Raw genomic sequence first — 25,223 nt, forward strand, 5'->3', positions numbered from 1 at the left:
GTAGTAGAATCTGCAACGGTCGCTTGCTTGGAACTCTTCCAGCTAACAGCGCCTCCGTTTGTGTTTATTTTGTACAGGCATAATGGATGCATGTGATGAAAAAATGACGATTATTTATTATAAGTCTAGTGGCAAGTGGACAATAAATGCGAGTGGGGATTATGAATGGGAAGGAAAAGTTAAAGATGCCAAGGGCGTGATATTCCTTTTTCCTCCGACAGATTTGACATACAAACATCTTGTTGATGAGTTATATTCTGATATGAAGGTGGACAAAGATAAAGCAAATATCCAGTTAAGTTATCTACCGATTATAAAAGGAAACAGTGAGCCGATATACATATCGAATGACAAGCAAGTGTTTATTTATCTCATGGACAAAATAAACGGAGGAAGAAGCATGCTTCACGTGGAGATTGAAACAGTAAATTTGAGAAGACAATGTGGACAAGAATTTGTTGTGCAATACATTCCGGATTCCGTTAGTGGTGTTGGTCATATGACGGTTCCATGATTGGATTCTAAGACCTGAGATATCTACGGAATCCAACATGAGGAGTTGCGCACTTTGAATACGTCAAAAGTCCTGCGTAACAGGAGGACTATAAAGGCGTGTATCAGGTAACTTTTTACCAGTGGATGATTACTTTCATCTTCATGTAGATTAAACAAAATATGTACTTCTTCCCCCTCTGTTTGAAGAATACTTCGAATTCCCTGACAAAATAGCTCGTGTTATCAGTGATAACATTATAACATATTTAACTCATATGATAACATTACATACCCGTGAGGTTACACCGATGCGTTTCATCACGTTTGAATGTGTGACAAAGAGACCCGGTTGGATGCGTTTCTTGCACATCCTAGGACATGATGGATCAACATCTTCCACATCCATATACCATCCGTTTGCGCCTAAACTTTCCACACATTCAAAAGGAAGCAACTGCAACATATAAACCAAATAATTACATCAAGTAACATCTATAATTGAAAGCTCAATCATATTAAAAAAACACACATATAAAAACATACTCACCATGAGGGGTATTACAAATCCAGGACAGTGCCATCTATTCTTCGGTTCAGGATCGCTTGCATACATCTTCAATATTTGATCGACTATCTTGTCGAAGGTATATCTCCCCCAGGGAAACTCTTCACAGAATTCCAGATTTTCAACCATATCAACTAAGGCATTGGGAATCACATCATTGCCCTTTATACCATGGTCTACTACCCCGCCTAGCAAAATCAATATTGCTAACCGTTTTCTGTCCTCCACATCCGTGGTTGAAGTGTTATGCAACTTCTCCAATGCTCCTGATATAGTCACCTTAGAAGGTCCAAATATTTTCATCCGAAACACGTGTCCTCTGCGTTCAGCCCAATCTTTGGGATACTTTTCGCAGTTTAGACCAGAGATGATGGCATGTTCGGTGATCGAGTATCTAACGGGTACACCGTTAAGAACAAACCACAACTCTTTCACGTTTCCTTCAAGCTTTAATGCGCGATGTAAAAGGACAGACACCGGAACCATCTTTAACGTGTCTTCACATTGAAGGTGGAAAATGTGTCGAAACTGTGATTCTTTGTTGAAATATGCCCATTCTTCATCTGTTAGAGCCTGAGTTCTTTCTGCCCTATTTCCCAATACTTGAAGTATTCACAACACTGCACGTCACAAAGAAAGAACTTCTTGTGGACAGGTTCCAGATTTTGCACACGTTGACGGATTTCATACATTGCTTCGTTGATATGCTGTAAAAATAAAAAAAACAATCAAACACACTATGAATAGCCGGACTAATCAAACTAGTATAAACTGTCATAATACTGTAGAAGATACTTTGTTAATCTTGGAGAAAGAACATGCGGTTGCAAAATGTTTGACGTGGATAGGTACCCTTGTAGTCACGCAATTGCAGCAGCACATATGATCGGAAAAGGCGATATGATATACGATCTATGTTCTGAATATTACATGCGAGAAACATGGCGCATGGCTTACCAAGAGACTGTGTATCCAGTTCCTGATTGTTGTGATTGGAACTTGCCATCGTTCATTGCAGATATAACGGTTTTACCGCCGATAGTGGAAGAAAAACGGGCAAGTGGAAGGCCTAAACAGAACCGATTTCCTGGACCTGGTGAGACTCGAAAAAGAAAATCAGGTTCGGCCAGTACGTCAACGATGTCACAGACGTATGAGTTATGAACTTATATTTGTATTATGTAATAAAGACTTCGGTGTAATTTGTATTTTTTTTATATAATTTGTCATGAACTTGTTCAGTAGGGTTATTATCTATATGTTTAAGGTTTACAACTGAAAAATTTGCGAAATTAAGTAAGGTGAGACGGTTTGACGATTCTGACGGTTTTGACGGGTGAGATGGTTTGACGGGTGTGACGGTTTGACGGGTGAGACGGATTTTTAGAAAAAAAGTTGCTCTAAATCAAGTTTTGGCGGTTCGATGTGGTGTAAATGGGTTATTATAACATATTTAACGTGTTTCTGTTATTCGAAGTTCCTCTGAAAAAAATATATCATCTACCCTAACCAATGTGTGACACAATCTCTACTAAAACCTTAGTGTTGTGTTTGGGGTTTAGGACATTGTCTCAAATAAGGTAGGGTTTCGAAAGTAGGGAGTTAGGATGAGTTCCAAGTTAAGACACTTGTTCAGTAGGGTTATTATCTATATGTTTAAGGTTTACAACTGAAAAATTTGCGAAATTAAGTAAGGTGAGACGGTTTGACGATTCTGACGGTTTTGACGGGTGAGATGGTTTGACGAGTGTGACGGTTTGACGGGTGAGACGGATTTTTAGAAAAAAAGTTGCTCTAAATCAAGTTTTGGCGGTTCGATGTGGTGTAAATGGGTTATTATAACATATTTAACGTGTTTCTGTTATTCGAAGTTCCTCTGAAAAAAATATATCATCTACCCTAACCAATGTGTGACACAATCTCTACTAAAACCTTAGTGTTGTGTTTGGGGTTTAGGACATTGTCTCAAATAAGGTAGGGTTTCGAAAGTAGGGAGTTAGGATGAGTTCCAAGTTAAGACACTTGTTCAGTAGGGTTATTATCTATATGTTTAAGGTTTACAACTGAAAAATTTGCGAAATTAAGTAAGGTGAGACGGTTTGACGATTCTGACGGTTTGACGGGTGAGATGGTTTGACGAGTGTGACGGTTTGACGGGTGAGACGGATTTTTAGAAAAAAAGTTGCTCTAAATCAAGTTTTGGCGGTTCGATGTGGTGTAAATGGGTTATTATAACATATTTAACGTGTTTCTGTTATTCGAAGTTCCTCTGAAAAAAATATATCATCTACCCTCACGGACGATGTAAGTATTATGACAGTTTATACTAGTTTGATTAGTCCGGCTATTCATAGTGTGTTTGATTGTTTTTTTTATTTTTACAGCATATCAACGAAGCAATGTATGAAATCCGTCAACGTGTGCAAAATCTGGAACCTGTCCACAAGAAGTTCTTTCTTTGTGACGTGCAGTGTTGTGAATACTTCAAGTATTGGGAAATAGGGCAGAAAGAACTCGACGGTATTGGACAATATATCAGTGGAGATTTACCACTTGGCGGTGGATCCCGAAAATTGGAGCATTACAAAGGTTTCATTAGTGTGCTGAATATTCCGTCATTGACAAATCCTGGCGTGTCTGTCCATTGGGTGACAAAGGTAGGGTTTCGAAAGTAGGGAGTTAGGATGAGTTCCAAGTTAAGACACTTGTTCAGTAGGGTTATTATCCAATACCGTCGAGTTCTTTCTGCCCTATTTCCCAATACTTGAAGTATTCACAACACTGCACGTCACAAAGAAAGAACTTCTTGTGGACAGGTTCCAGATTTTGCACACGTTGACGGATTTCATACATTGCTTCGTTGATATGCTGTAAAAATAAAAAAAACAATCAAACACACTATGAATAGCCGGACAGACGGATTTTTAGAAAAAAAGTTGCTCTAAATCAAGTTTTGGCGGTTCGATGTGGTGTAAATGGGTTATTATAACATATTTAACGTGTTTCTGTTATTCGAAGTTCCTCTGAAAAAAATATATCATCTACCCTAACCAATGTGTGACACAATCTCTACTAAAACCTTAGTGTTGTGTTTGGGGTTTAGGACATTGTCTCAAATAAGGTAGGGTTTCGAAAGTAGGGAGTTAGGATGAGTTCCAAGTTAAGACACTTGTTCAGTAGGGTTATTATCTATATGTTTAAGGTTTACAACTGAAAAATTTGCGAAATTAAGTAAGGTGAGACGGTTTGACGATTCTGACGGTTTGACGGGTGAGATGGTTTGACGAGTGTGACGGTTTGACGATGTCACAGACGTATGAGTTATGAACTTATATTTGTATTATGTAATAAAGACTTCGGTGTAATTTGTATTTTTTTTATATAATTTGTCATGAACTTGTTCAGTAGGGTTATTATCTATATGTTTAAGGTTTACAACTGAAAAATTTGCGAAATTAAGTAAGGTGAGACGGTTTGACGATTCTGACGGTTTGACGGGTGAGATGGTTTGACGAGTGTGACGGTTTGACGGGTGAGACGGATTTTTAGAAAAAAAGTTGCTCTAAATCAAGTTTTGGCGGTTCGATGTGGTGTAAATGGGTTATTATAACATATTTAACGTGTTTCTGTTATTCGAAGTTCCTCTGAAAAAAATATATCATCTACCCTAACCAATGTGTGACACAATCTCTACTAAAACCTTAGTGTTGTGTTTGGGGTTTAGGACATTGTCTCAAATAAGGTAGGGTTTCGAAAGTAGGGAGTTAGGATGAGTTCCAAGTTAAGACACTTGTTCAGTAGGGTTATTATCTATATGTTTAAGGTTTACAACTGAAAAATTTGCGAAATTAAGTAAGGTGAGACGGTTTGACGATTCTGACGGTTTGACGGGTGAGATGGTTTGACGAGTGTGACGGTTTGACGGGTGAGACGGATTTTTAGAAAAAAAGTTGCTCTAAATCAAGTTTTGGCGGTTCGATGTGGTGTAAATGGGTTATTATAACATATTTAACGTGTTTCTGTTATTCGAAGTTCCTCTGAAAAAAATATATCATCTACCCTAACCAATGTGTGACACAATCTCTACTAAAACCTTAGTGTTGTGTTTGGGGTTTAGGACATTGTCTCAAATAAGGTAGGGTTTCGAAAGTAGGGAGTTAGGATGAGTTCCAAGTTAAGACACTTGTTCAGTAGGGTTATTATCTTCACAGAATTCCAGATTTTCAACCATATCAACTAAGGCATTGGGAATCACATCATTGCCCTTTATACCATGGTCTACTACCCCGCCTAGCAAAATCAATATTGCTAACCGTTTTCTGTCCTCCACATCCGTGGTTGAAGTGTTATGCAACTTCTCCAATGCTCCTGATATAGTCACCTTAGAAGGTCCAAATATTTTCATCCGAAACACGTGTCCTCTGCGTTCAGCCCAATCTTTGGGATACTTTTCGCAGTTTAGACCAGAGATGATGGCATGTTCGGTGATCGAGTATCTAACGGGTACACCGTTAAGAACAAACCACAACTCTTTCACGTTTCCTTCAAGCTTTAATGCGCGATGTAAAAGGACAGACACCGGAACCATCTTTAACGTGTCTTCACATTGAAGGTGGAAAATGTGTCGAAACTGTGATTCTTTGTTGAAATATGCCCATTCTTCATCTGTTAGAGCCTTTTTAAGAGAGCGAATGGTTTGAAACGGATAACACTTTGTTGTGATCTTGGGAGCATGATGAATGTCGTTAAAATCGTATACAAAAGAAACCTGCAAAAAGAAAATAAACATTTATTATCAGTTTTGTTTCACTAGTGACCAGTTTTATCAGACTCGTCAAACTTGTCATACTCGTCACACCATTCAAGTGCGACGAATTTGACTAGTATGACCAATACACATTCCTGTTCAGTTTGACTAGTGTGACGGGTTGTGACCAGTTTTACAAGTTTGCTCACAATAGTCTAACTCGTTATACCCTTCAAATGAGACCGTTGTGACTAGTACGACCATTTTTTACTCCGTGACTCAACTCCCATACGATTTGACTTTGTGAATAACATTATTTCTCACTTTCTAACCGAAACCCTCGATGAATTAACTTAATTAAAAAGTTTTGGGTTTTTGGACCAAGTGCGACGAGTTTAACTAGGGTTTTCAAATAATGTTATCACACAAAGTTTCTGGTGATTACAATCTACATCGTTATACCAGTTTGCTCAGATTAGTCTAACTCGTTTTACCCTTCTGATGTGACTGTTTTTCACACCGTGACCCAACTCCCACACCAGTTTTATCAGACTCGTCAAACTTGTCATATTCGTCACACCATTCAAGTGCGACGAATTTGACTAGTATGACCAATACACATTCCTGTCCAGTTTGACTAGTGTGACTGGTTGTGACCAGTTTTACAAGTTTGCTCAGATTAGTCTAACTCGTTATACCCTTCTAATGTGACTGTTGTGACTAGTACGACCATTTTTTCACACCGTGACCCAACTCCCATAAAATTCGACTTTGTGAATAACATTATTTCTCACTTTCTAATCGAAACCCTAATTTTTCTTATATAACTCCACTAATATGGCCGAATATAACCCATTTGGACACTATTACCGTGATTCAAGTTCCATATGACTCGACATTATGAAAAACATTGTTTCCTAATTTCTAACCGAAACCCTAACTTTTCTAATCCATATAACTACACTAACATGACCCATTTTACTCGGTTTTATTTTCCTTTATTGTTTATCCAAACACGCAGACATAAAATTTTAAGAAAAATATCTCACTTTCTCGGTGAGTTCAAATACGAAACTTACCTGAATATCTTCGTAACTAGGAGCCGAAGACGATGAAGAAGACGAAGCCATCTGAAGTGAGAACGATATTGCAAGAAGAAATCGCAACAGAAATCGCCAAGGAAGAGAGAAATCGCCCACTGTCCGTTACAGAGAAATCGTGAAAATGAAGAGACAGGAAGTTCTTCTTCCGTTCAATATTTTATTTTTATGTTTGTTTTTTAATTTTAAAACTGCCACGTATTTTTTCAAAAATTTTCTTCTCAGATTTACGCTTTGTTCGTTCTGATCTTGACACGTGTCCTATTCATTAAGGGTGTTAATGTCTTTTCAGCGTTTTTCTATTTTTTTTGAAAACCCTAAAATCTCAAGGGTACTACTTGAAGTCGCTGGTGTCATTTAAAGGCATTTCTATAATAACCCCCGGAAAACCACCCATCAAAATTTCATCCTCTACTGAGCGAAAGGATCAAATTCAGAGACACTGCTTGCCTGTTCAAGGATATAACTAATACAGAAACCTCCTTCCAAGAGATAGAAGTTGCAAATCCTTATCATCTGCCATTATTATGATTACAGCTGCCAAGGAGATTGGGATCACCTTGAACCGCGGGAGTACCTCCTGTTGTAGGGAGAGTAAGACTGATCTCTCCTCGATCTTCTTTCCTCACGAGCCGAATAGTCACATCCTCCTCTGTATGACGGGCGTCTTGGTGACCTGCTGTGGTGCCCATAATCCTCTCGTCCATGGTAGTATCCGACCCTCTGGAAGACGAGAGAACCAATGACGATGGAGGCAATTTCAGGCTGCCAAGACCAGAACTTGACAAACATTTAAGGAAAAAAAACTTTAATGTATGAGAAAAGAACACTTGTCAGTAAACAGGAAAGGAAACAAAAATGCACAAATCAGAGAGCATCAGATGAATGAAGCCTGCAATACCATAAAAGCCCTGACTACAAGTTGTTGATAATGCCCGTTCCTTAGTTGAGAGTTGAATATGGATGCCGAGGTTGTATAGATGTTGGGCAATATAGTTGCACCAGATCATTTGGAAATCCTGTTTAAGTTGGCCATTGATCAAGCCGTGTTTCACTTATGCTGGCAAGAATGAACTCATCATCTTTGATTGCTGCCCAAACTAGCCGACACAAAACATTCCGAATACAGTCAGAAAACTACCAAGTCAACAAGAATGATATCGAACTATGGAGATATTGTCACAAAGGTCTGCAGTGCGATCACCCTTTCAACTGTACTGGTCGAGCTACTTAATGCATCGGTCTGCGTCTTCAAGGGTTTCCATTGTAACAAAGGTAAAACCACGAGACACACGAGTAAGGTGCTCCACCACGAGGATACCAGGCCTATATGGAAATGCAGCTAGTTAATTGCAAAACTAAAGATTAGATGATAAAACAGGTCAGATTGCAAAACATGGAGAATATACAGGTTCAAATCACATTTCCCTCCTTGGAGAAGTGCCAGGTCCCTCTCTGTGACCCAGAAGAACTTTCGACACAGATCGACGCATAAAGAAAGTCATATCGAACGAGATCGATACCCAAGGAACGAGGACAACGAAGGTGATCATGTACAGACAGCTCAATGCCGACAACAACATGAAAATTCGATCAAAACAAATCCAGAGATTACTTGTACATCCAAACAATGTCGACGAAGAAGAAGAGCGAAAACGATAGACGAACCCTTACCATTACGAGAGAAGCAGAAAGGCGCGAAACGCGACAGAATCGGAGAGGATTAGGGATTTTACTGTGAGCAAAGCAGAGGTCGCCCAATACGCAGAAACGGGTTTATTACATTTACAGATATAGCGAGTTTTAATTGCATGCGGCAAGACTCACGTACGTTCTCGTGCACTCTGCACTACTCCCTTCCACGTTAAGATAAAACAACATCAAAAGAGCCCAAACAATAGCCTTAAAGGCCCGTAAGTTGTGGGCTATCTGTCGATTAATATATCCTATAGATTAATGGGCCTTAAGGGCTCAAACATTGGCGGCGCCTATATTCTCCAACAGGCCGACCGAAGAGCGGGTGAAATTCGGTACAGGGAGAATAAGAGGAAGAACAAAAAGGATCAATGGAGTTCGTGATCTGAAGTTGCAAGGAATGAGGGTCGAATCTGAATCTGTACCCGAACCGTCTGTACCCATTCGATTTCTACTTCGAAGCCGGGAACACAAAGGGGACGATAGCCGACGCGAAATTACTGGGGAATCCATCGGGAACGGGCAAAGATCAAGCTCAACAACTGTGGCCGAATCGTCGCTCGTATCTATGTCGTCGGTCCGCCGTTTTCCGACGGCATCGTCGTTGTGTTGTTTGGTTCACAAGTGCTGTGTTTCGGATGAGGTCGTTGTTGTATCTGTCTCTATTCAGGGATTTTTTCCGATGGTTCGATTGGAGAATCGTGATTTTAGGAACGACCCAGATAATTGATTTATATCCTTTTCAAACAAATCACCAATTTTACTGGATTTCCTAGTGTATCACTTAGTTAGCCAATGTCCAACTAGATTGATATACATAGGAACAGAACAAAAGCTCTGTAGTTATTTGATTGGACAGAATTCAGATCATAGAAAATGGCTCGTGGGTGGTGTTGACAGTGACATCGATGATGTCATATACTTAAACGGCTGTGACCGAAAGCAATGTCACTAATTGTTTATGCCTTGATGTTGCCCAAGATTGCAAGTTACAACCACCGGTCTGTTTTCTTGTATATGTATCTCTCTTACCTTTCAAGATTATCCACCACAAAACCTGAAGGGTAGACGTTGTCGATCTCTTGGTATCTCTTGTTGAAAGGTAGGTTTTTGGATTAGTAGCTTCTGGGTTTTCCTCTGTGAATCCTTTGTTTCAAAGGATCATACCCTCTTGCTGCTTGTGGAGTATCTGGTTTTGTGTATTTGGCAGGTGAATTTGTAGAGGTCGGGGACAGGACACGTTCTTGGCAAGATGAAGCAGATTAAGGAGGAGACTGAGAGTTTGTGTCTGAGAAGTTATCTGCCACAGCTTCCACTGGCAGGATCTGGGGTTAGAAAGATAGGTGGTGAGAGCATAACCAATAAACAGATCAAGAAGTTCTGGAGGCAGAAGCAGATCACAGAAGAGGATCATCTCTTCGCCGCTATCAAGGCAGCAGCTCGTGTCAGAGCCCGCAAACTCTCTGTATGACTTTTGATTCCCGATTCTTGTGCGGTTAATTTGTTGTTTTCTTGATTGTTGGTAAATGATGCAATCTGGACAACCTTGTGAAAAAGGATACTCTTTTTTCAGTTTCATGCGGTGACAGATACTTCGGTGTTTCTTGTAGATCTCCTTAAAGATCAAATCGAGATATAGAGGCGTTTTTCTAACTGTTATCTTTTGTAGGAAGAAGAGTACAAATGCTTCGAAGAAAGCTTAGACTTGAATGAACTGGAAATCAGAGACGATGAACTTCATGTTGGGATAAAAGACTGGTCAGTTCAATCTCATTCATCTAAGGTTACATGATATGTGTGTGTGTGTGTATCATTCATTGGCCTGCAAAAGGAGGATCCTGCCTGGTCCAGGATTTTCTTGAACATCTTATGAACAAACATCATTTATGCCCATGATTATCAGAATCTTTAAACACATGCCAAAACTCTGTTTTAGTTCATGAGCCAGTCCTCGGGACAGAGGCTGATGAACTCGGAGGCGATGAACTTCATGTTGGGATCAGTTAAATCCCATTCACTTGTGCCCTGGAAAACTCGGTTTTCGACTAATTTCGGGATTATCGGGTCTGTATCAGGTGGACCAAGAGCAAGTATGCATACTTGAACCAGCCTGCACTTGGACTTGGACCTGCAGATTCCAAGAGAAGAAGACGAAGATTCTCTTATGTGCCAAACTGTTTCTCTTTCAAGACTAATGTCCCTCTGTACCCTACTTCCCTCAATGTCTTTTAAAACCTTCATCAACTGTTTCTTTTTTCAATATATGTAATAAATTGTAAATACATGCATGCGTGCGTATATATCTATATGTACAATGTATTCATTCACATATGTATATTTGTTCCGTATATATATGACCAAAAGTATTTATACACATACGTAATACGAATGCAAGTGGTTAACCACTTAAGATGGAGATGAAATGTTGGCTTGGTCTCTTTCATCAAGTTGACCAAACCCCAAATGAACGCATATACATATGTGTATGTATCTACATAAATATAATAATGTGAAGTGACTAGATCATGCATTGATAATGTCTATCATGATATTTCTACTTCCTCTGCAATTTAATATCAAGATCATGATGCCCACCACCATGGCAAACTCGAATTTATTTATACGAATAAACTATTTCCATTTAGTCAAACTTGAATTATTATAATTCGAAATTTTCAGATCCGTTATTTTTTCTAAAACAATATTATAATTTGGATTAGTCGATTGATGCTTTTTATCCAACATTTTGGCTGCATTTAGCATGTTTTACTCGACTTATTTAATGATTTCTTGGAGTTTTAAAAGCTATTTCATTATGACGGGGTCAAAACATAAGAAATAATAAATACTTGGGAGGAAACTAAGAAGATAGAAATAGTGTATACGGCGTGGGAGTTAGAAAGTCAAGCCACCATTGTGTCTGTATCTAACAAACACGCGAAGACGAAGACGATGAATTTAAACAATATATATATATATATATATATATAAAGCTCCGATCAAATGCATCTCACTGTCAGCTTGGATCAAATTTTCTCTTCCATTTCTTCAGATCTCTCCTTCTCCATCTCTAGGGTTCTTCAGAGCTCGCTCCAACATCCATGGCGAAATCGAAGCATTACCGCAATCAGCCGCGGAAATCTTCGTCGCCATCGACTCAGGCATTCACTGTGCTCATCCTGCTCACTTTCGTGATTCTGATTCTTCTCGGTCTCGGAATCCTCTCACTTCCCAACTCCAGCAGGAGTTCTCCGAAGACGAACGACTTGACCTCCATTGTACGGAGGAGCGAGGGCAGGTGGGTCTTTCTTGTCGCATTCTTTGGTTTGGTCGGGGGTCGTCGGAAGTGTACATTGTTGTCTGATTCCGACACGGGTTTTGAATTTTTGAGCAGGAAGAGCTACGGAGACGATGGAAATGGCGAGCGTTGGGTCGAAGTGATTTCGTGGGAGCCCAGAGCTGTCGTTTACCACAATTTCTTGGTGAGTTGTGTGTTTCTGGGCTGATTACGCTTGTTTAGAACTTGAACTGATCCATCCATGTTCACACAGTTCGAGTTTTTCTTGTCGTACAAGCTATGAAATCTGGTAATTCTTTTGCACTGGATCTTATCTATGCTGGATTTTGATCGATCACAGAAAAGAAACAGAAGACGTTGACTTTGTTCTTCCCTATGCTTCGGGTTTAGATCTTGCCGATTCATCAGTTCAGATTCCATAACACCAAAAGTTGCAATCTTTCCTCATTTACCAGATGAGAGATAAGAAATGTGATGATGGGTCACTGTCCGAAATGATAATCTGTTGATAGAAATTGCAGAATCTGTCGATCTCCAAGAATGTATCTGTTCCTCACTCGTTTCGATTCTTTGTTTCTGTAGACCAAAGAGGAATGCGAGCATCTGATCAGCCTTGCCAAACCCAATATGGTGAAATCAGCTGTGGTTGATGAGAAAACCGGTGGAAGCAAAGATAGCAGGTCGGATACCAACTGCATCCTTTCTCGTTCCGGCTTAATCTGAAAATGTCTGCAATTGTAACCGATTCCTCTTATCCGTACAAACCTGATCATGTGCAGAGTAAGGACAAGCTCGGGAACCTTTCTTAGAAGAGGACACGATAAAGTCGTTGAGGAGATTGAGCAGAGGATTTCAGATTTCACCTTCATTCCCGTAGGTACGTGCCTAGAAGGCTTTAGATGCTGTAATGAATCTCGGATGTAGTAATAACGGGACAGCGATCTCTCGTCTGCTGAATTCATAGCATCGATGTGATGTGATGCCGTGCAGAAAACGGGGAAGGTCTTCAAGTTCTCCACTATGAAGTTGGGCAGAAGTATGAGCCTCACTTCGACTATTTCTTGGACGAGTTCAACGTCAAGAACGGAGGGCAGAGAATTGCTACAGTCCTTATGTATCTGTATGTAATGGAACATTCTGATGATCTCCGATCCTACCGGTTTTCTATCATTCCTTACGCTGAAATCTTTGCTCTTTACATGCTAGATCGGATGTTGAAGAAGGGGGCGAAACCGTATTCCCTGCTGCAAAGGGAAACATCAGCGCGGTGCCGTGGTGGAACGAGCTTTCCCAATGCGGAAAAGAAGGACTGTCCGTTATGCCAAAGATGGGAGACGCACTGCTTTTCTGGAGCATGACACCCGATGCCTCTCTGGACCCTTCGAGCTTACACGGTTTGAGGAGACAATCCCCTTTCGGGAAAACCTTATCATCGTTAGCTAATTCAGGCGGTTTCTGTCTCGTTCTTTAACCGGGAAAAAAACCCTCTTGTTTCAGGTGGCTGTCCGGTGATCAAAGGGAACAAGTGGTCATCCACGAAATGGTTCCACGTCCACGAGTTCAAGGTCTAAAACCCTCTCCTGAGGAAAAGGTGAGCCACTGATCGGACTGGCTCGGGTACTCGGGTCATACCTGTGATCAGTTGGTTGGGTTAGCCACTGAGTTTTCCTTTTGGCCGCAGGTAATCCATTTGGAAACTTCACGATTGTACGGATTCAGACAGTCCACAGAATGAGTTCCAGTTAGCTGTTGTTGCTTGTCTTTTATTAACCATTTTCTTCTTCTTCTTCTTCTTGCTGTTTTTTTTTTATTGTAACGCTTATTTGAGATTATTGTAACACTCTTGATTACGGCATTGTCCTAACGACAATAAACCTCTCTCTCTATATATATATATTTATGTATATCAGTGTATATATATGTGTGTAATGTATAACCGTATAGCAAATCTTGGACGTAAGAGTAATGTTGCCCATGTTTTTGCCTTCCATAATATTCCTCAAGCAGTTTTTTTACGGATGACATTTTCCTACACCAATTTAATAAAATGTGACATTTTTCTACACAAATTTTTAATTTGACAAAAACCTACACTATATTATCAAATGTATCAAATCTATACACGGATTATCCAATTTTACTGCAATTTACTACACAATCCGAAACGGTGTTAAAATGTCTGTTAATTGATGACGTGGAAGACCACATGACGGCTGACGTAGAAGGCCACGTGAAAAATTTTGTCACATCAGCATGTCACGTCAGATTTTCAAAAAATTAAACAAAATTAAAAAAAACTAAAAAATTTAAAAAATTTAAAAAAAAAAAAGAAAGTAAAATCGAAAAAAATACATATATACATATACATACATACAAATATATTTATATATACACACATACACATATATAAATACATATACATGTATACATATATAAACATATGCAATGCATATATATATATGTATGCATACAAAATAAAAAAAATACATATATATACATACATCTATATGTATATGCATATATATTCATATCTATATACAAATACAAATATAAATATATATACTCTTATGTATAAATATATCTATATATACATACAAAATAACAAATATACACATATATATACATACATCTATACAAATATATATATATACATACATATATTTGTATATATATAAATATATTTGTATGTACGTATATGTATATATATGTATTTTTTTATTTTTTTATGTATATATAACTATATACTTGTATATCAAATTAAAAATTTATGTATATATAAATATATTTGTACGTATGTATATATATATATTTGTATAGATGCATGTATATATATGTGTATATTTTTTATTTTGTATGTATATATAGATATATTAATACATAGGAGTATATATGTTTATATTTGTATTTGTATATAGATATGAATATATATGTATATACACGTATAGATATATGTATGTACATGTATTTTTTTTTATATTTTATATGTATACATACATATATATATGTATGTATATATATGTATATATACAATATATATATATATATTTGATTTGAATGACTCAACTCAAATTTAAATTTTATTATATGTAAGAAGTTGTTTTTTAATTTTTTCATTAAAAATATTATTTGATTTTATGAATTAATTAAAAATTAATCAAATATAAATAGAAAAAATATAATTAATAAATAAATTAAAAATTTATGTATATATATATATATATATATTTGTATAGATGTATGTATATATGTGTGTATATTTTTTATTTTGTATGTATATATAGATATATTTATACATAGGAATATATATATTTATATTTGTATTTATATATAGATATGAATATATATGTATATACACATATAGATATATGTATATATATATATATATTTTTTATTTTGTATGTATACATACATATATGTATGTATGTATATATACAATATATATATATATGTATTGCATATGTTTATATATATATATATATGTATATGTATTTATATATGTTTGTATGTATGTATATGTATATATATGTATTTTTTATTTTTTATATTTTATTTTATTTTCGATTTATTTTTAAAAAAAATTAATTTTATTTTTTGAAAATCTGACGTGGCATGCTGATATGGCAAAATTTTCCACGTGATCTTCATATCAGCCGCCACGTGGTCTTCCACATCAGCAATTAACAGATATTTTAACACCGTTTCAGATTGTGTAGTAAATTGTAATAAAATTGGGTAATTCGTATATGATTTTGGGACATTTGACAATATAGTGTAGGTTTTTGTCAAATTAAAAATTCATATAGAAAAAGATCACATTTTACTAAATTGGTGTAGGAAAATATCATTTTTTCTTTTTTTATATAATAACTGGACAATAAATAAACCTAAAGAAATACAATATACCAACAAAATAAAAAATCCAAACTTGAAAATAAATAAACTGAAACAAATCCAAATTGGAAAATAAATTAACCGAAAAAAATAAATTACGTCAACTCAAGTTATAATTAATGATGAGGGTTTTTTGGTAATTGAAATTTAAAATCATTAATGATAAGTTTTTTTTTAAAAGGTTGTGTTTAAGGTTACGTGAGGTGTCCGTGTCACCGTGCCGAAATAGACGACCCCACCAATCAAAATCCTTTGTATTATAAGTTCCATCTCAATTACAGCTTGCGTCTTTTTTCCCATTTTTCCTTTATAATCGTTGGACCGACGTAATTTATTATGTTGATTGATCTTTGCTAGTTACATAAACATATGGATTTTAGGAATACCATGGGCGGAAACCGGGATATGTTATAAATTATAGATGTACTAATCATATAAATTGATCTTATTAATTTAAACATATATTATGCAATTTTTCTCATAATTCAAAATATTATGACCAAATATATATTCGAAGAACCAATTCGTGATGAACGAGTGATATAACTTATTGAAAAAGGTAGGGTGTCATTGGATAGAAACTACACAATTTAATTGTGATACACAGTCTGTCTCGATATCTTAAGATATATAGTTGGATTAAACGTTTGATTAGTTGGTGATCGTAACAAAAAAAATATATTAGAAGAAAACAAGATATTCAAACATATACATGCTAATATCAAATCAAAATGATCAATTTATATAATGGCTATTAGCCATCATACTCACTCCATATGATTAAAAAGATAAACTAATCTTAACGGTTTCATATATTTACATGATCATATATATATACATTCTAGGCAAAATTCTGTATACTTTTCAATATTCGAAAATCTAACACAAACAAATGTGGGTATGGGTCAATGTGTCTTTACGTGGGGAGGTGTATTCACATGGACTCTCCCGGTCCTCTCGGACATGTATTCACATTGACTTCCCTGGTCATCTGAGAGATATAGTCGGGTCGAACTTCTGGATTAACAAAAAATAACAAAATAAAAAGTTATTCGAAAATCTATCGTATAATTTTTTTTTTTATCTCTTCGACAATTTCTTTAATTTTTAGCGCATGCTTGTAATTTGTATCACTTTTCATCTCTTCAACAATAATTTATTGCAAAAATTAAGTTTCGATGGCATCCTATCAACAATGATCAACTGGATAACCTGAATAATCTGAACACATTTCATATAATTTTAATTAAGGTTGAATTCAAAACCAATTGAATTATTTTTGTGGGTTTTATAATTTATGAAATTAAATAAATGATGTTTCTCAGGGGCTATATATATATATCAATAATTGGTCGAATGAACATCCCTTTTATGAAATTGGATATTTTTTTTATAACGTTGGACTTTAATTCAATTAAAATTTATGATGCAATTGGCCCCGAATGCCGGGCCTAGGAAAACTTGGAATTAAATAAACATATACTGTTGTTGTTGATATAAAATTGATTTTCTTTTTCATTTACTATACTGGTTTCTTCTATTTTTCGGACCGTCGTTTTTGTCGGATTAAAATAAATTCAAATATCTTTAAGAATATAGCAACATCAGCTTTTAATATTTTTGTTGCTCGTACAATAATGGAAACAAAATGAATATACCACCCTCTAAATAATAGTTTCTTTGTATTTGTTTTTTAAAAGTGCACTTTCAAATTTTTTTGGGTGTTAAAGGATTATTATTTTGGAGTTCAATATATTTTTTTCCGATAGACTTCATTTTCTCTCTCTATTAATATAATTATATATATATTAACTAATCGAGAATATTTTAAATATTTATTTTGTTTTAGAATAGGTGTAAAAATTAAATCTTCTTCGCCTAACTCGAATAAATATATATATTCAAATTTAACAATTAATTCGTGTTTTTCTTGTGGAAAATAGACACATAACTACATAAGTACATAACCTTTGTTTTTCACGTTTAAATTTAATCCCAAAAACAAATTATGGTTACAGACACACATATTATATGTATATTTATTGCAATGAAAAATTTAAAGAAACAAAAAATAATTTTAATTTTTATATTTAACTTACTAAAATATATTTTCAGGATTTTTTTTATTATCTTAAAACCCTGCCAAATGAAATTGGTAAGCGTAGAAAGTTATTGCCACGTGGAGCTTGCGCGGCTTCTCTCTCAGTCTCTCTCGTGCTTTGACAGTGAAAGCTGAGTCCTGTTTTCAACAATGATCATACGAGAGACAGTAGCCATAGATTTTTCCCTTCACCTTCACCTACAGGTGGAACATTTTGGCCATGAAAGCGATCAAGCCAAGCTTTAAATGCAAGTAGAGAGACGTTGCATCTCTTCGCTTTGTGGCTAAGCAAGCATACATATCCACGCCCTCAATCTCTCTCTCTCTTTTGTTCGTATATAAGCTCTTCTCTGAGTTCTTCTTCAATCTCAGATCGTGTTTGGTGTTCTCTCTCGCTAGAAGATGTCGTCTTTTCCATCATACCGATCTGGGTTTTGTCCCCTTTCGTCGTGTCCTTCTCTCGATAATTTCGTCGAACGGATTAAAGACGCTTGCCATTTCGCCGTCTCCGCTGTTATTGGCACATTTGTTTCCGCGATCTTGACCTTCCTATTTGCCTTAGGTTTGGCTCTTAGTTAGCTACGATATCTGGCTTTTTGTTTCTGGATTACTTGACTGGAACTTGACTCTTTGTCTTACAGTGTTGGGATGCTATTTTCTGCAATAATCTCAATTATAGTGTTGCGGTATCTTTGTTTTATGCTTGCCCAGATTCGAAAATCTAAGCATTGTGAAAAGAATCTAGTGGTTTTCCCCTATTGGATGGCTTTGATCATTTGGAATCATTAGGTTCTATTAGAGAATATTTTATGCTTGCCCATGAATTTTCATATCTACTCTTTCCTTATTTCGGAATTCTCTGATAGAAAGGTTGAAACTTTGATTATGGGGACTGAGAAATGTGTTTCCATTTCGTCTTGTGCATGTTGTCAGTCGGCACATTGTTGGGGGCACTTACAGGAGCTTTGATAGGACAAGAAACAGAGAGTGGTTTCGTTAGAGGAGCTGCGGTTGGAGCCATTTCAGGGGCTGTTTTCTCGATCGAGGTCTTCGAATCCTCTCTTGTCCTCTGGAAATCCGACGATTCTGGTTTTGGATGCTTTCTCTACCTAGTAATTCTTCCTTTTTCTACCCAACTACACAAAGAACCTTCAAAAATCATAATGAAATCTGAGCTTATAATGATTCATGTTCCATGTAAATCCTGTCCAGGTTGATGTAATAGTCAGTCTGCTAAGTGGGAGACTTGTACGGGAGCGGATAGGTCCGGCAATGCTAAGTGCGGTACAAAGTCAGGTACTTTTATACGCAGAATGCAGTATTGATCCATTTGCTGTAAGGGGTTCTCACTCAATTTCCTGATCCTTTTGTTTTCCCTTTCTTGATCTGATCAGATGGGAGCTGCGGACGCGACATCTGATGAGCTCTCGAGCATATTTGACACAGGTGGCTCAAAGGGACTGGCAGGAGACATTGTTGAGAAGATCCCAAAGGTCAAAATCACCTGCAAGAACACCATAACTGATGCTTCTGGCAACAAAGTCTCTTGTTCTGTCTGTCTTCAGGTTCTAAACACAACTTCTTCTTCTTCTTCTTCGAATCACGGAATCACGAATCTGGAATCTGTTAATGGGTTCCTCATCATGTTTTCTTGTTGAATCTTCTTCCCGAATCACGAATCTGAAATGTTTTTTATTGGGTTCCTCGTCATGTTTTTTTTTTGGGCAGGATTTCCAGATGGGTGAAACGGTGAGGAGATTGCCGCAATGCCACCACATGTTTCATCTGCCATGCATAGATATTTGGCTTCTCAGGCATGGATCTTGTCCCTTGTGTCGACGGGACCTGTAAACTCTCTTTTCTTCCTTCACAAACAAACAAACCATTTGCGTTGCCTTTACATGACATCATACCGATTTGTGAATTATAATTAAATTATAAAATTTATAGATTTATATGAAAAAAGAATACATAGTTTTAAGCCCAAGCTACGGATTTATTGGGTGGAAATGAGCTCGGGGGCTTCTTTCCAAGACACAAGCTACGGATTTATTGGCATCTTACATGAATGTCGGACCGGCCAAGTACAAGCTCTTGAACCCTAATGATGAAAAATTCCAAAGAGACACCATCGTAACATTTACGACAGTAGGGAGAGAGGTAGAGGCTATACCCTAACGTTGTGAGCAAGATTCGAACAAGAAATAAGGACGAAAATGCCAAGAATTCAAATTCTCCGTCGTGATGAAGAAGATGAGAAGGCATTTGATCCAAAGGAGCCGGAGAAGTTGGTATATTTACACGCTGCATTGTGCGAAACCCCAAGGCTTTACCCCGTGATCCCATTCCAACGCAAGACTCCGAGTGGGCATAGGGTCGGTGTAAATTCGAAGATTTTGATCATCAGTTACGCGATGGGGCGGATGGAAGCGGTATGGGGGGAAGACGCTTCAGATTTCAAACCCGAGAGATGGATCAGCGCGGACGGAGGGTTAAAACACAAGCCTCCCGCAAAGTTCTTTGCGGTTCACGCAGTTGAAGACAGTGCTCGTTAAGATCATACAAACCTACGACATTGACGTCGTCGAGGGGTAAAATGTTGAGCCAAATGCCGCAGCTCCCCTTCACGTAAAAGACGGTCTTAGAATCAGGATTACTAAGAGATGTTCTGCCTGAATTTTATCCGACAAACAAAAAAAGCATGCAATGATAAGACGATGATAATAATAACAAGATGATGATGAATTTTAGCCTATGTTTTTGGTTCATTTGCAAACTATATATTTCTGAATTTTATATTCCGGGAAAGTATTTTAGACAAAATATAAAAAAAAAGGACATCAACATAATGTAACGCACTAAGCTTATATATATGTCAAATTGGTTGAAAATAAAATTAAGAAAATATTTGGTTTTGGTAAATATTGAGAAATATTTAATTTTTGAGATATTAATCATATAAGGAGTAAGCTCACACACAATTTACATCAAACCCTTAAATTCCTTGACTTTACCAGCCATATATATATGCATTGTGTTTGGTTATGAAAAACTTCACATGCGTTTATAATTTTTCACATTTTTTTTTTCTCCATGGTAATGGAGTATATATAGTCGGTTCAAAAAACTTGGATATCATCGATATGAAATCATTATTTTTATTTTTAACATAAATGGCATATAATAACTTTTTTTTTCCTAGTTGTTTTCTCCATTTTCTGTTTTAAAAAAAGGTGAAGATTGCAAATTGCATGACCTACGATTAGGTGAGAGCGTGAGCTAACCCGGTTCTCATTCCCCGGTTCGACTCGATTCGGTTTAGTTCGGTTTCGTTTTCCGGTTTTTTGGGGGGTCTGTTTTGGGGTCACCCCTAAACCCTCAGCAGCTGCTACTGTCCGCCGGCCGCTCTCTCTTAACACTCTTCTCCGTTTCTCTGACGGAGCTTCGGCTGAAAAGCTTGCATATCGCTTTCGCCTTTCGATTTCCCGCTAAGTTCCCGGCCGAAGCAACGAATTCTGGGTCTTAATCTAATTCTCCGGAGCTATGAAGTTCCTCCTTCAATCCTTTTCCGGTACTCTCGCTCTGTTAACCTATACGCGTTCGTGTGTATGTGTGAATGGGCTTGTGGGTATTCAGAAAAAATGCTGTTAACTACGTTTTTGCTTTTTGGGTTCTTTTGGTTCAGCGTGTACGCGTTCGTGTGTACATGCGCACAGGACGAGCGATCTTATGGTTCGGAAGCTGAGATTTCTAAATGCTTGCGTTTGGTTTTTGTTTGATCGGCCATTACAGGGCAGAATCGATGTCTGATCCGAGCTTTGGGTCGCCGGTACTGTGCGGCGGCATCAACGGAGGAATATTCAAAGAGGAACTATGCCAACAACCTCTCTGAATACAATACAGTTGTCAATTCTATCACAGCGCAGCGAAGGTTTGGATCGCTTCTCTTCCTATATATGTCTTTGGTTTCATGTGTTCATGTTGATGACAGATTCAGAACCAGTGAACTTCGGCTCATTCATATGGTTAATTTGCTTTTGTTCGTGCTCATATGATTACCAATGCTGGAAAATGCTGAGATGATGTAGGGGGAACTAGTTCTGTTTCAGTTTCTTTGAAAATATTCGATCTTGCCTATGGTTTAGTGCATTCCTCTAATGTATATATGATACTGTCTTTCCTTTTGTACAGGAGCTTTCTGCTGAGGGATGTGTATGACGATATGATTTTAGATGGGGTGAAGCCTTCGGCAGATATATTCCATTCTTTGGTTGTTGGAGTGATGAAGCGTGCTCGGCTTCAGGATGCCTTGTTCTTCCGCGAAGAAATGAAGACCCTGGGAATTGCTCCAGATGTATGTTCTGTTTTCTGCTTATCGAATCTTGAACTTGCTTTCTTTCTTTTACGGAAACATAAGTACATTATCTTGCATTATATCTCTAGATGAATGTTCTGTATTTTGAGAATTTGGCAGCATAAATTCCGCGATCATTGGTCCAATAATTCAGGCTTTATAGAATTAGTGGACAATTTAGGTTGTGGGTGGCGTGTATTAATCGGTTGATTATTTTACGTGTAGGTTAATTTGTACAACTTCTTGATTTCTACCTGTGGTAAATGCAAGAATTCAAATGAAGCCATCCGGGTATGTCATTTACCATTTTTTTGTAAAAGAAAAAGTTTCATCTACTTCCCTTTCCTGGGGTCGTGTTCCCAACCTTTTTTTTCCTAAATTTCTTTGGCGGCATCGCTCTTTCTCTTCCTTTTTCAAGGTATTTGAAGAGATGAAGAGATATGAAGTAAAACCAAATGCGCAGACCTATATCTGCCTGCTAAACGCATGTGCTGCAGCTGGCCGATTGGATCGTGTGTATGTTTCTGCTTCCCTCCATCAAGTTTTCGTGCTTCTTTTTTCTATTCCTTTTATTCATTTTGAGTGCTTATCTCTTGCAAGCAAATTCACATTTTGTTCTAATCTTTCATCAAATATTGAACAGGTATGCTATAGTACGTGATATGACTGCTGCTGGTGCTGGTTTGAACAGGTTCTGCTATGCAGGACTTATAACCGCACACCTAAATAAGGTTCCTAGACAAGATGACCTTTCCACTAAGGTAAAACTTGAATTACCCTATTTGTACGCTCCTATTTCAATTCAAGGGTTGCTTTCTCATATCTGCCACTTTCCAAAAGATTCTGGAGCTTGTTGAGCAGTCAAAAGGATGGTCATCAGTTGATGCATCGAGAAGAAGTGCAGAGAATATGATGTATGGTGTTAGTGAAGAGGAGCTGTACAACACTCCAACTGCAGAGTACACCCACAGGCCCCGGTTTTTCCAGAGGAACCTAACTGTGTATCACGTAGCATTCAGTGCCCTTGCTGACCTCAAAGACGTGAAAGTAATTTATATTCCAGATTCCAAAATCTTTTCACATTTGATTGAATTTTTTCGAGTTGATTTTGTAACGTTGATGTGCTTTTCTACCGTATCAGGCATTGGAAGCTCTTTTAGAGATGCTTAAGCAGGATGGTCATGAAACTGACACTTATATGGTTATACAAATTATAAGGTACCATACTGATTACTTTATGATCTGTCTTGTGTTGATATGAAATACTGCACTGCACTTTCATGTGGATGGTCTAAAAGAAGGTTTCTTTACACACTGAAATAAAATAGGTTACTGTTACATTTGGCAACATTTTCATGTTCATATACTTAAGCCAGGTTTCGGCGACAAATATATTTGTTAAAACTTTTGTGTTAAGATATAACATGCATAGATTTTAATTAAAGCCGGTACCTTGTTCAGGTATCTAATACGTTTGGTAAAGAAATTATGTGGAGATATTAGACACCACATTTGTGCTTAGTAACGTAAAGGTGGTATCTTTATCTCCCTAAGTGACTTGGTAACTAATATATTTGGTAAAAAGATGCTTTGAGATATTTAACTCCGCATTTTTTTGGGGGGTTCAAGTTAAAGGTCACTTTTTCATGGGGTTGAGTAGACTGCTACATCAGGTTAAAAAAAACTTGCAATGGGCTTCCAGGACTGTGAATATCCGATAACATGCATCGTTTTTTTATTATTTATGTACAGATGTTATCTACACTCTGGTGACCTCGATACTGGTCTCAAATGGTTTGAAGATTACATGAGCACAGGCAAAGCCCCCGTTATTGAACTATATACGGTAATTTCCGTCTTATCTTCACTACAGAATTTCAAAATTCAATCTTGCTCTAAGAGTGATCTTGCAAGATTAGGGTTCTTTTGAAGCTAACACAATGGACTTCAAAAACATACCTAAATTCCATAGTCATTGTAAATTAGGGTTCTTTTGTTCTTCTCATGGACTTAAAAAACATACTAAAGACAGATTTTCTTTTTGCTTTGTGCTGCTTCAGACCTTAGTTGAAGGGGCCATGGTGGGATACACCCCAAAGGGAATGCAGCTTGCTCAAGATACTCTGGTAAATCCCGTGTCGTGATCTCATGTCAAGATCTTGAAACACCGAAAGAATATTCTTGTCTTACTCATGATGGATTGGATGATGATAATGTTGATTTCAGGTTCAGATGAACGACCGCAACTTTTTCTTGGATCCAAAGAACGGAGCCTATCTGCTGGAAAAAGCTGCTGGTGAAAAGGTAAAAGCCGGGGGGCACTTTCTCAATCTGTGATTGTTTGACCTCAAAACTCGTTTTGTGTTTTTGGCAGACGGGTGGATACACAACGGCGAATTACATATGGGACCTGATGCAGGCCAGGAAGATTATCCCTACCCTACCTGCTGCTGAAGCTTATTACAAGGGATTGAAGGTAGAAGCCCTTCTCAATAACTGTCTTAAAATTTTATACATTTACTGCCCATTCAACACGTTCTCGCGTTTCTTAGATAGGGATTTTTTCTGATGATTTTCCATTCAACATGCTGAGTTTCAGGAACGAGAAATTCCGCAAGATGATCCAAGGTTGATGCTAGTGACGCGTACATACGATAGCTTGCGTCTTAGGGTCGGGACAGGATCTACTCGGCAGTAGCTCTCACCAAGAAGTTGATTGATAATGGCGGTCTGGAGGATGCTTTAGATTATTACAGGGCTTTCTGTTTTGTAAGATATTTTGTTTCTGGATCTGTTGAAGAAGATCTCTTCAAGCACATTTGGGTTTGTTACCACACCACCTCTTTTATCCGAATAAAGACCGGATGGATGTTCTTGTCTTCAGGAACACTTGTCTCTGCTGAGAAAACGGTGAAGAAGTGATCTTGGCCACAGTTCCACCAAACAGGATTTAAAAGAGAACCCTCTAAATTTCCAG

At 37.4% G+C, this 25,223-nt stretch overlaps 5 protein-coding genes across 5 annotated transcripts; 4 read left to right on the forward strand and 1 right to left on the reverse strand.

Annotated features, from left to right (window-relative positions):
* Nucleotides 1-179: 179 nt before the first annotated feature.
* On the reverse strand, nucleotides 180-8,863 carry LOC104820187. The gene is made up of 10 exons (XM_019203134.1): nucleotides 8,582-8,863; nucleotides 8,112-8,233; nucleotides 7,809-8,007; nucleotides 7,467-7,687; nucleotides 6,887-7,005; nucleotides 5,736-5,828; nucleotides 1,043-1,633; nucleotides 788-949; nucleotides 634-717; nucleotides 180-257 (listed from the first exon to the last, which is right to left on the reverse strand). Exons 4-10 carry the CDS (start codon nucleotides 7,612-7,614, stop codon nucleotides 180-182), a joined length of 1,275 nt encoding a protein of 424 aa, XP_019058679.1. The 5' UTR covers nucleotides 7,615-7,687; nucleotides 7,809-8,007; nucleotides 8,112-8,233; nucleotides 8,582-8,863.
* Nucleotides 8,864-9,578: 715 nt separating this feature from the next.
* LOC104819731 lies at nucleotides 9,579-10,952 on the forward strand. Its single transcript, XM_010549940.2, has 4 exons — nucleotides 9,579-9,704; nucleotides 9,813-10,067; nucleotides 10,272-10,360; nucleotides 10,678-10,952. Exons 2-4 carry the CDS (start codon nucleotides 9,855-9,857, stop codon nucleotides 10,832-10,834), a joined length of 459 nt encoding a protein of 152 aa, XP_010548242.1. The 5' UTR covers nucleotides 9,579-9,704; nucleotides 9,813-9,854; the 3' UTR covers nucleotides 10,835-10,952.
* Nucleotides 10,953-11,565: 613 nt separating this feature from the next.
* On the forward strand, nucleotides 11,566-13,804 carry LOC104819732 (prolyl 4-hydroxylase 5). Its single transcript, XM_010549941.2, has 8 exons — nucleotides 11,566-11,900; nucleotides 11,997-12,084; nucleotides 12,483-12,580; nucleotides 12,680-12,777; nucleotides 12,891-13,020; nucleotides 13,107-13,294; nucleotides 13,398-13,491; nucleotides 13,582-13,804. The coding sequence occupies exons 1-7, from the start codon at nucleotides 11,704-11,706 to the stop codon at nucleotides 13,469-13,471; spliced, it is 873 nt and encodes a 290-aa protein (XP_010548243.1). The 5' UTR covers nucleotides 11,566-11,703; the 3' UTR covers nucleotides 13,472-13,491; nucleotides 13,582-13,804.
* Nucleotides 13,805-18,040: 4,236 nt separating this feature from the next.
* LOC104819733 (NEP1-interacting protein 1-like) lies at nucleotides 18,041-20,642 on the forward strand. Its single transcript, XM_010549942.1, has 5 exons — nucleotides 18,041-18,454; nucleotides 18,826-19,004; nucleotides 19,105-19,188; nucleotides 19,287-19,457; nucleotides 19,621-20,642. Exons 1-5 carry the CDS (start codon nucleotides 18,295-18,297, stop codon nucleotides 19,741-19,743), a joined length of 717 nt encoding a protein of 238 aa, XP_010548244.1. The 5' UTR covers nucleotides 18,041-18,294; the 3' UTR covers nucleotides 19,744-20,642.
* A 619-nt stretch (nucleotides 20,643-21,261) lies between these two features.
* Nucleotides 21,262-25,129, forward strand: LOC104819734 (pentatricopeptide repeat-containing protein At4g35850, mitochondrial). The gene is made up of 13 exons (XM_010549943.2): nucleotides 21,262-21,463; nucleotides 21,685-21,823; nucleotides 22,084-22,246; nucleotides 22,472-22,537; nucleotides 22,665-22,762; nucleotides 22,890-23,007; nucleotides 23,087-23,293; nucleotides 23,388-23,464; nucleotides 23,999-24,092; nucleotides 24,307-24,372; nucleotides 24,473-24,550; nucleotides 24,621-24,722; nucleotides 24,846-25,129. The coding sequence occupies exons 1-13, from the start codon at nucleotides 21,436-21,438 to the stop codon at nucleotides 24,942-24,944; spliced, it is 1,335 nt and encodes a 444-aa protein (XP_010548245.1). The 5' UTR covers nucleotides 21,262-21,435; the 3' UTR covers nucleotides 24,945-25,129.
* The last annotated feature ends 94 nt before the right edge of the window (nucleotides 25,130-25,223 follow it).

This window comes from Tarenaya hassleriana, unplaced genomic scaffold, assembly GCF_000463585.1.
Source record: "Tarenaya hassleriana unplaced genomic scaffold, ASM46358v1 Cleome3, whole genome shotgun sequence".
NCBI classification, from domain to species: Eukaryota; Viridiplantae; Streptophyta; class Magnoliopsida; order Brassicales; family Cleomaceae; genus Tarenaya; species Tarenaya hassleriana.

Bases quoted from the DNA above. Each gene is read 5' to 3' on its own strand.
- LOC104819734 (XM_010549943.2), top strand. From the start codon at position 21,436: ATGAAGTTCCTCCTTCAATCCTTTTCCG. The intron at 21,824-22,083 runs GTTTGGATCGCT...CCTTTTGTACAG, and splicing joins TCTATCACAGCGCAGCGAAG to GAGCTTTCTGCTGAGGGATG. The intron at 23,465-23,998 runs GTACCATACTGA...ATTTATGTACAG, and splicing joins ATGGTTATACAAATTATAAG to ATGTTATCTACACTCTGGTG.
- LOC104819733 (XM_010549942.1), top strand. From the start codon at position 18,295: ATGTCGTCTTTTCCATCATACCGATCTGGGTTTTGTCCCCTTTCGTCG. The intron at 18,455-18,825 runs GTTTGGCTCTTA...GCATGTTGTCAG, and splicing joins GACCTTCCTATTTGCCTTAG to TCGGCACATTGTTGGGGGCA. The intron at 19,005-19,104 runs GTAATTCTTCCT...AATCCTGTCCAG, and splicing joins TTGGATGCTTTCTCTACCTA to GTTGATGTAATAGTCAGTCT.
- LOC104819732 (XM_010549941.2), top strand. From the start codon at position 11,704: ATGGCGAAATCGAAGCATTACCGCAATCAGCCGCGGAAATCTTCGTCG. The intron at 11,901-11,996 runs GTGGGTCTTTCT...ATTTTTGAGCAG, and splicing joins GTACGGAGGAGCGAGGGCAG to GAAGAGCTACGGAGACGATG. The intron at 12,085-12,482 runs GTGAGTTGTGTG...TTGTTTCTGTAG, and splicing joins TCGTTTACCACAATTTCTTG to ACCAAAGAGGAATGCGAGCA.
- LOC104820187 (XM_019203134.1), bottom strand. From the start codon at position 7,614: ATGGACGAGAGGATTATGGGCACCACAGCAGGTCACCAAGACGCCCGT. The intron at 7,006-7,466 runs GTGATCCCAATC...TGTAACGGACAG, and splicing joins AGGTACTCCCGCGGTTCAAG to TGGGCGATTTCTCTCTTCCT. The intron at 950-1,042 runs GTGAGTATGTTT...TATATGTTGCAG, and splicing joins GATTTGTAATACCCCTCATG to TTGCTTCCTTTTGAATGTGT.
- LOC104819731 (XM_010549940.2), top strand. From the start codon at position 9,855: ATGAAGCAGATTAAGGAGGAGACTGAGAGTTTGTGTCTGAGAAGTTAT. The intron at 10,068-10,271 runs GTATGACTTTTG...TATCTTTTGTAG, and splicing joins TCAGAGCCCGCAAACTCTCT to GAAGAAGAGTACAAATGCTT. The intron at 10,361-10,677 runs GTCAGTTCAATC...GGTCTGTATCAG, and splicing joins CATGTTGGGATAAAAGACTG to GTGGACCAAGAGCAAGTATG.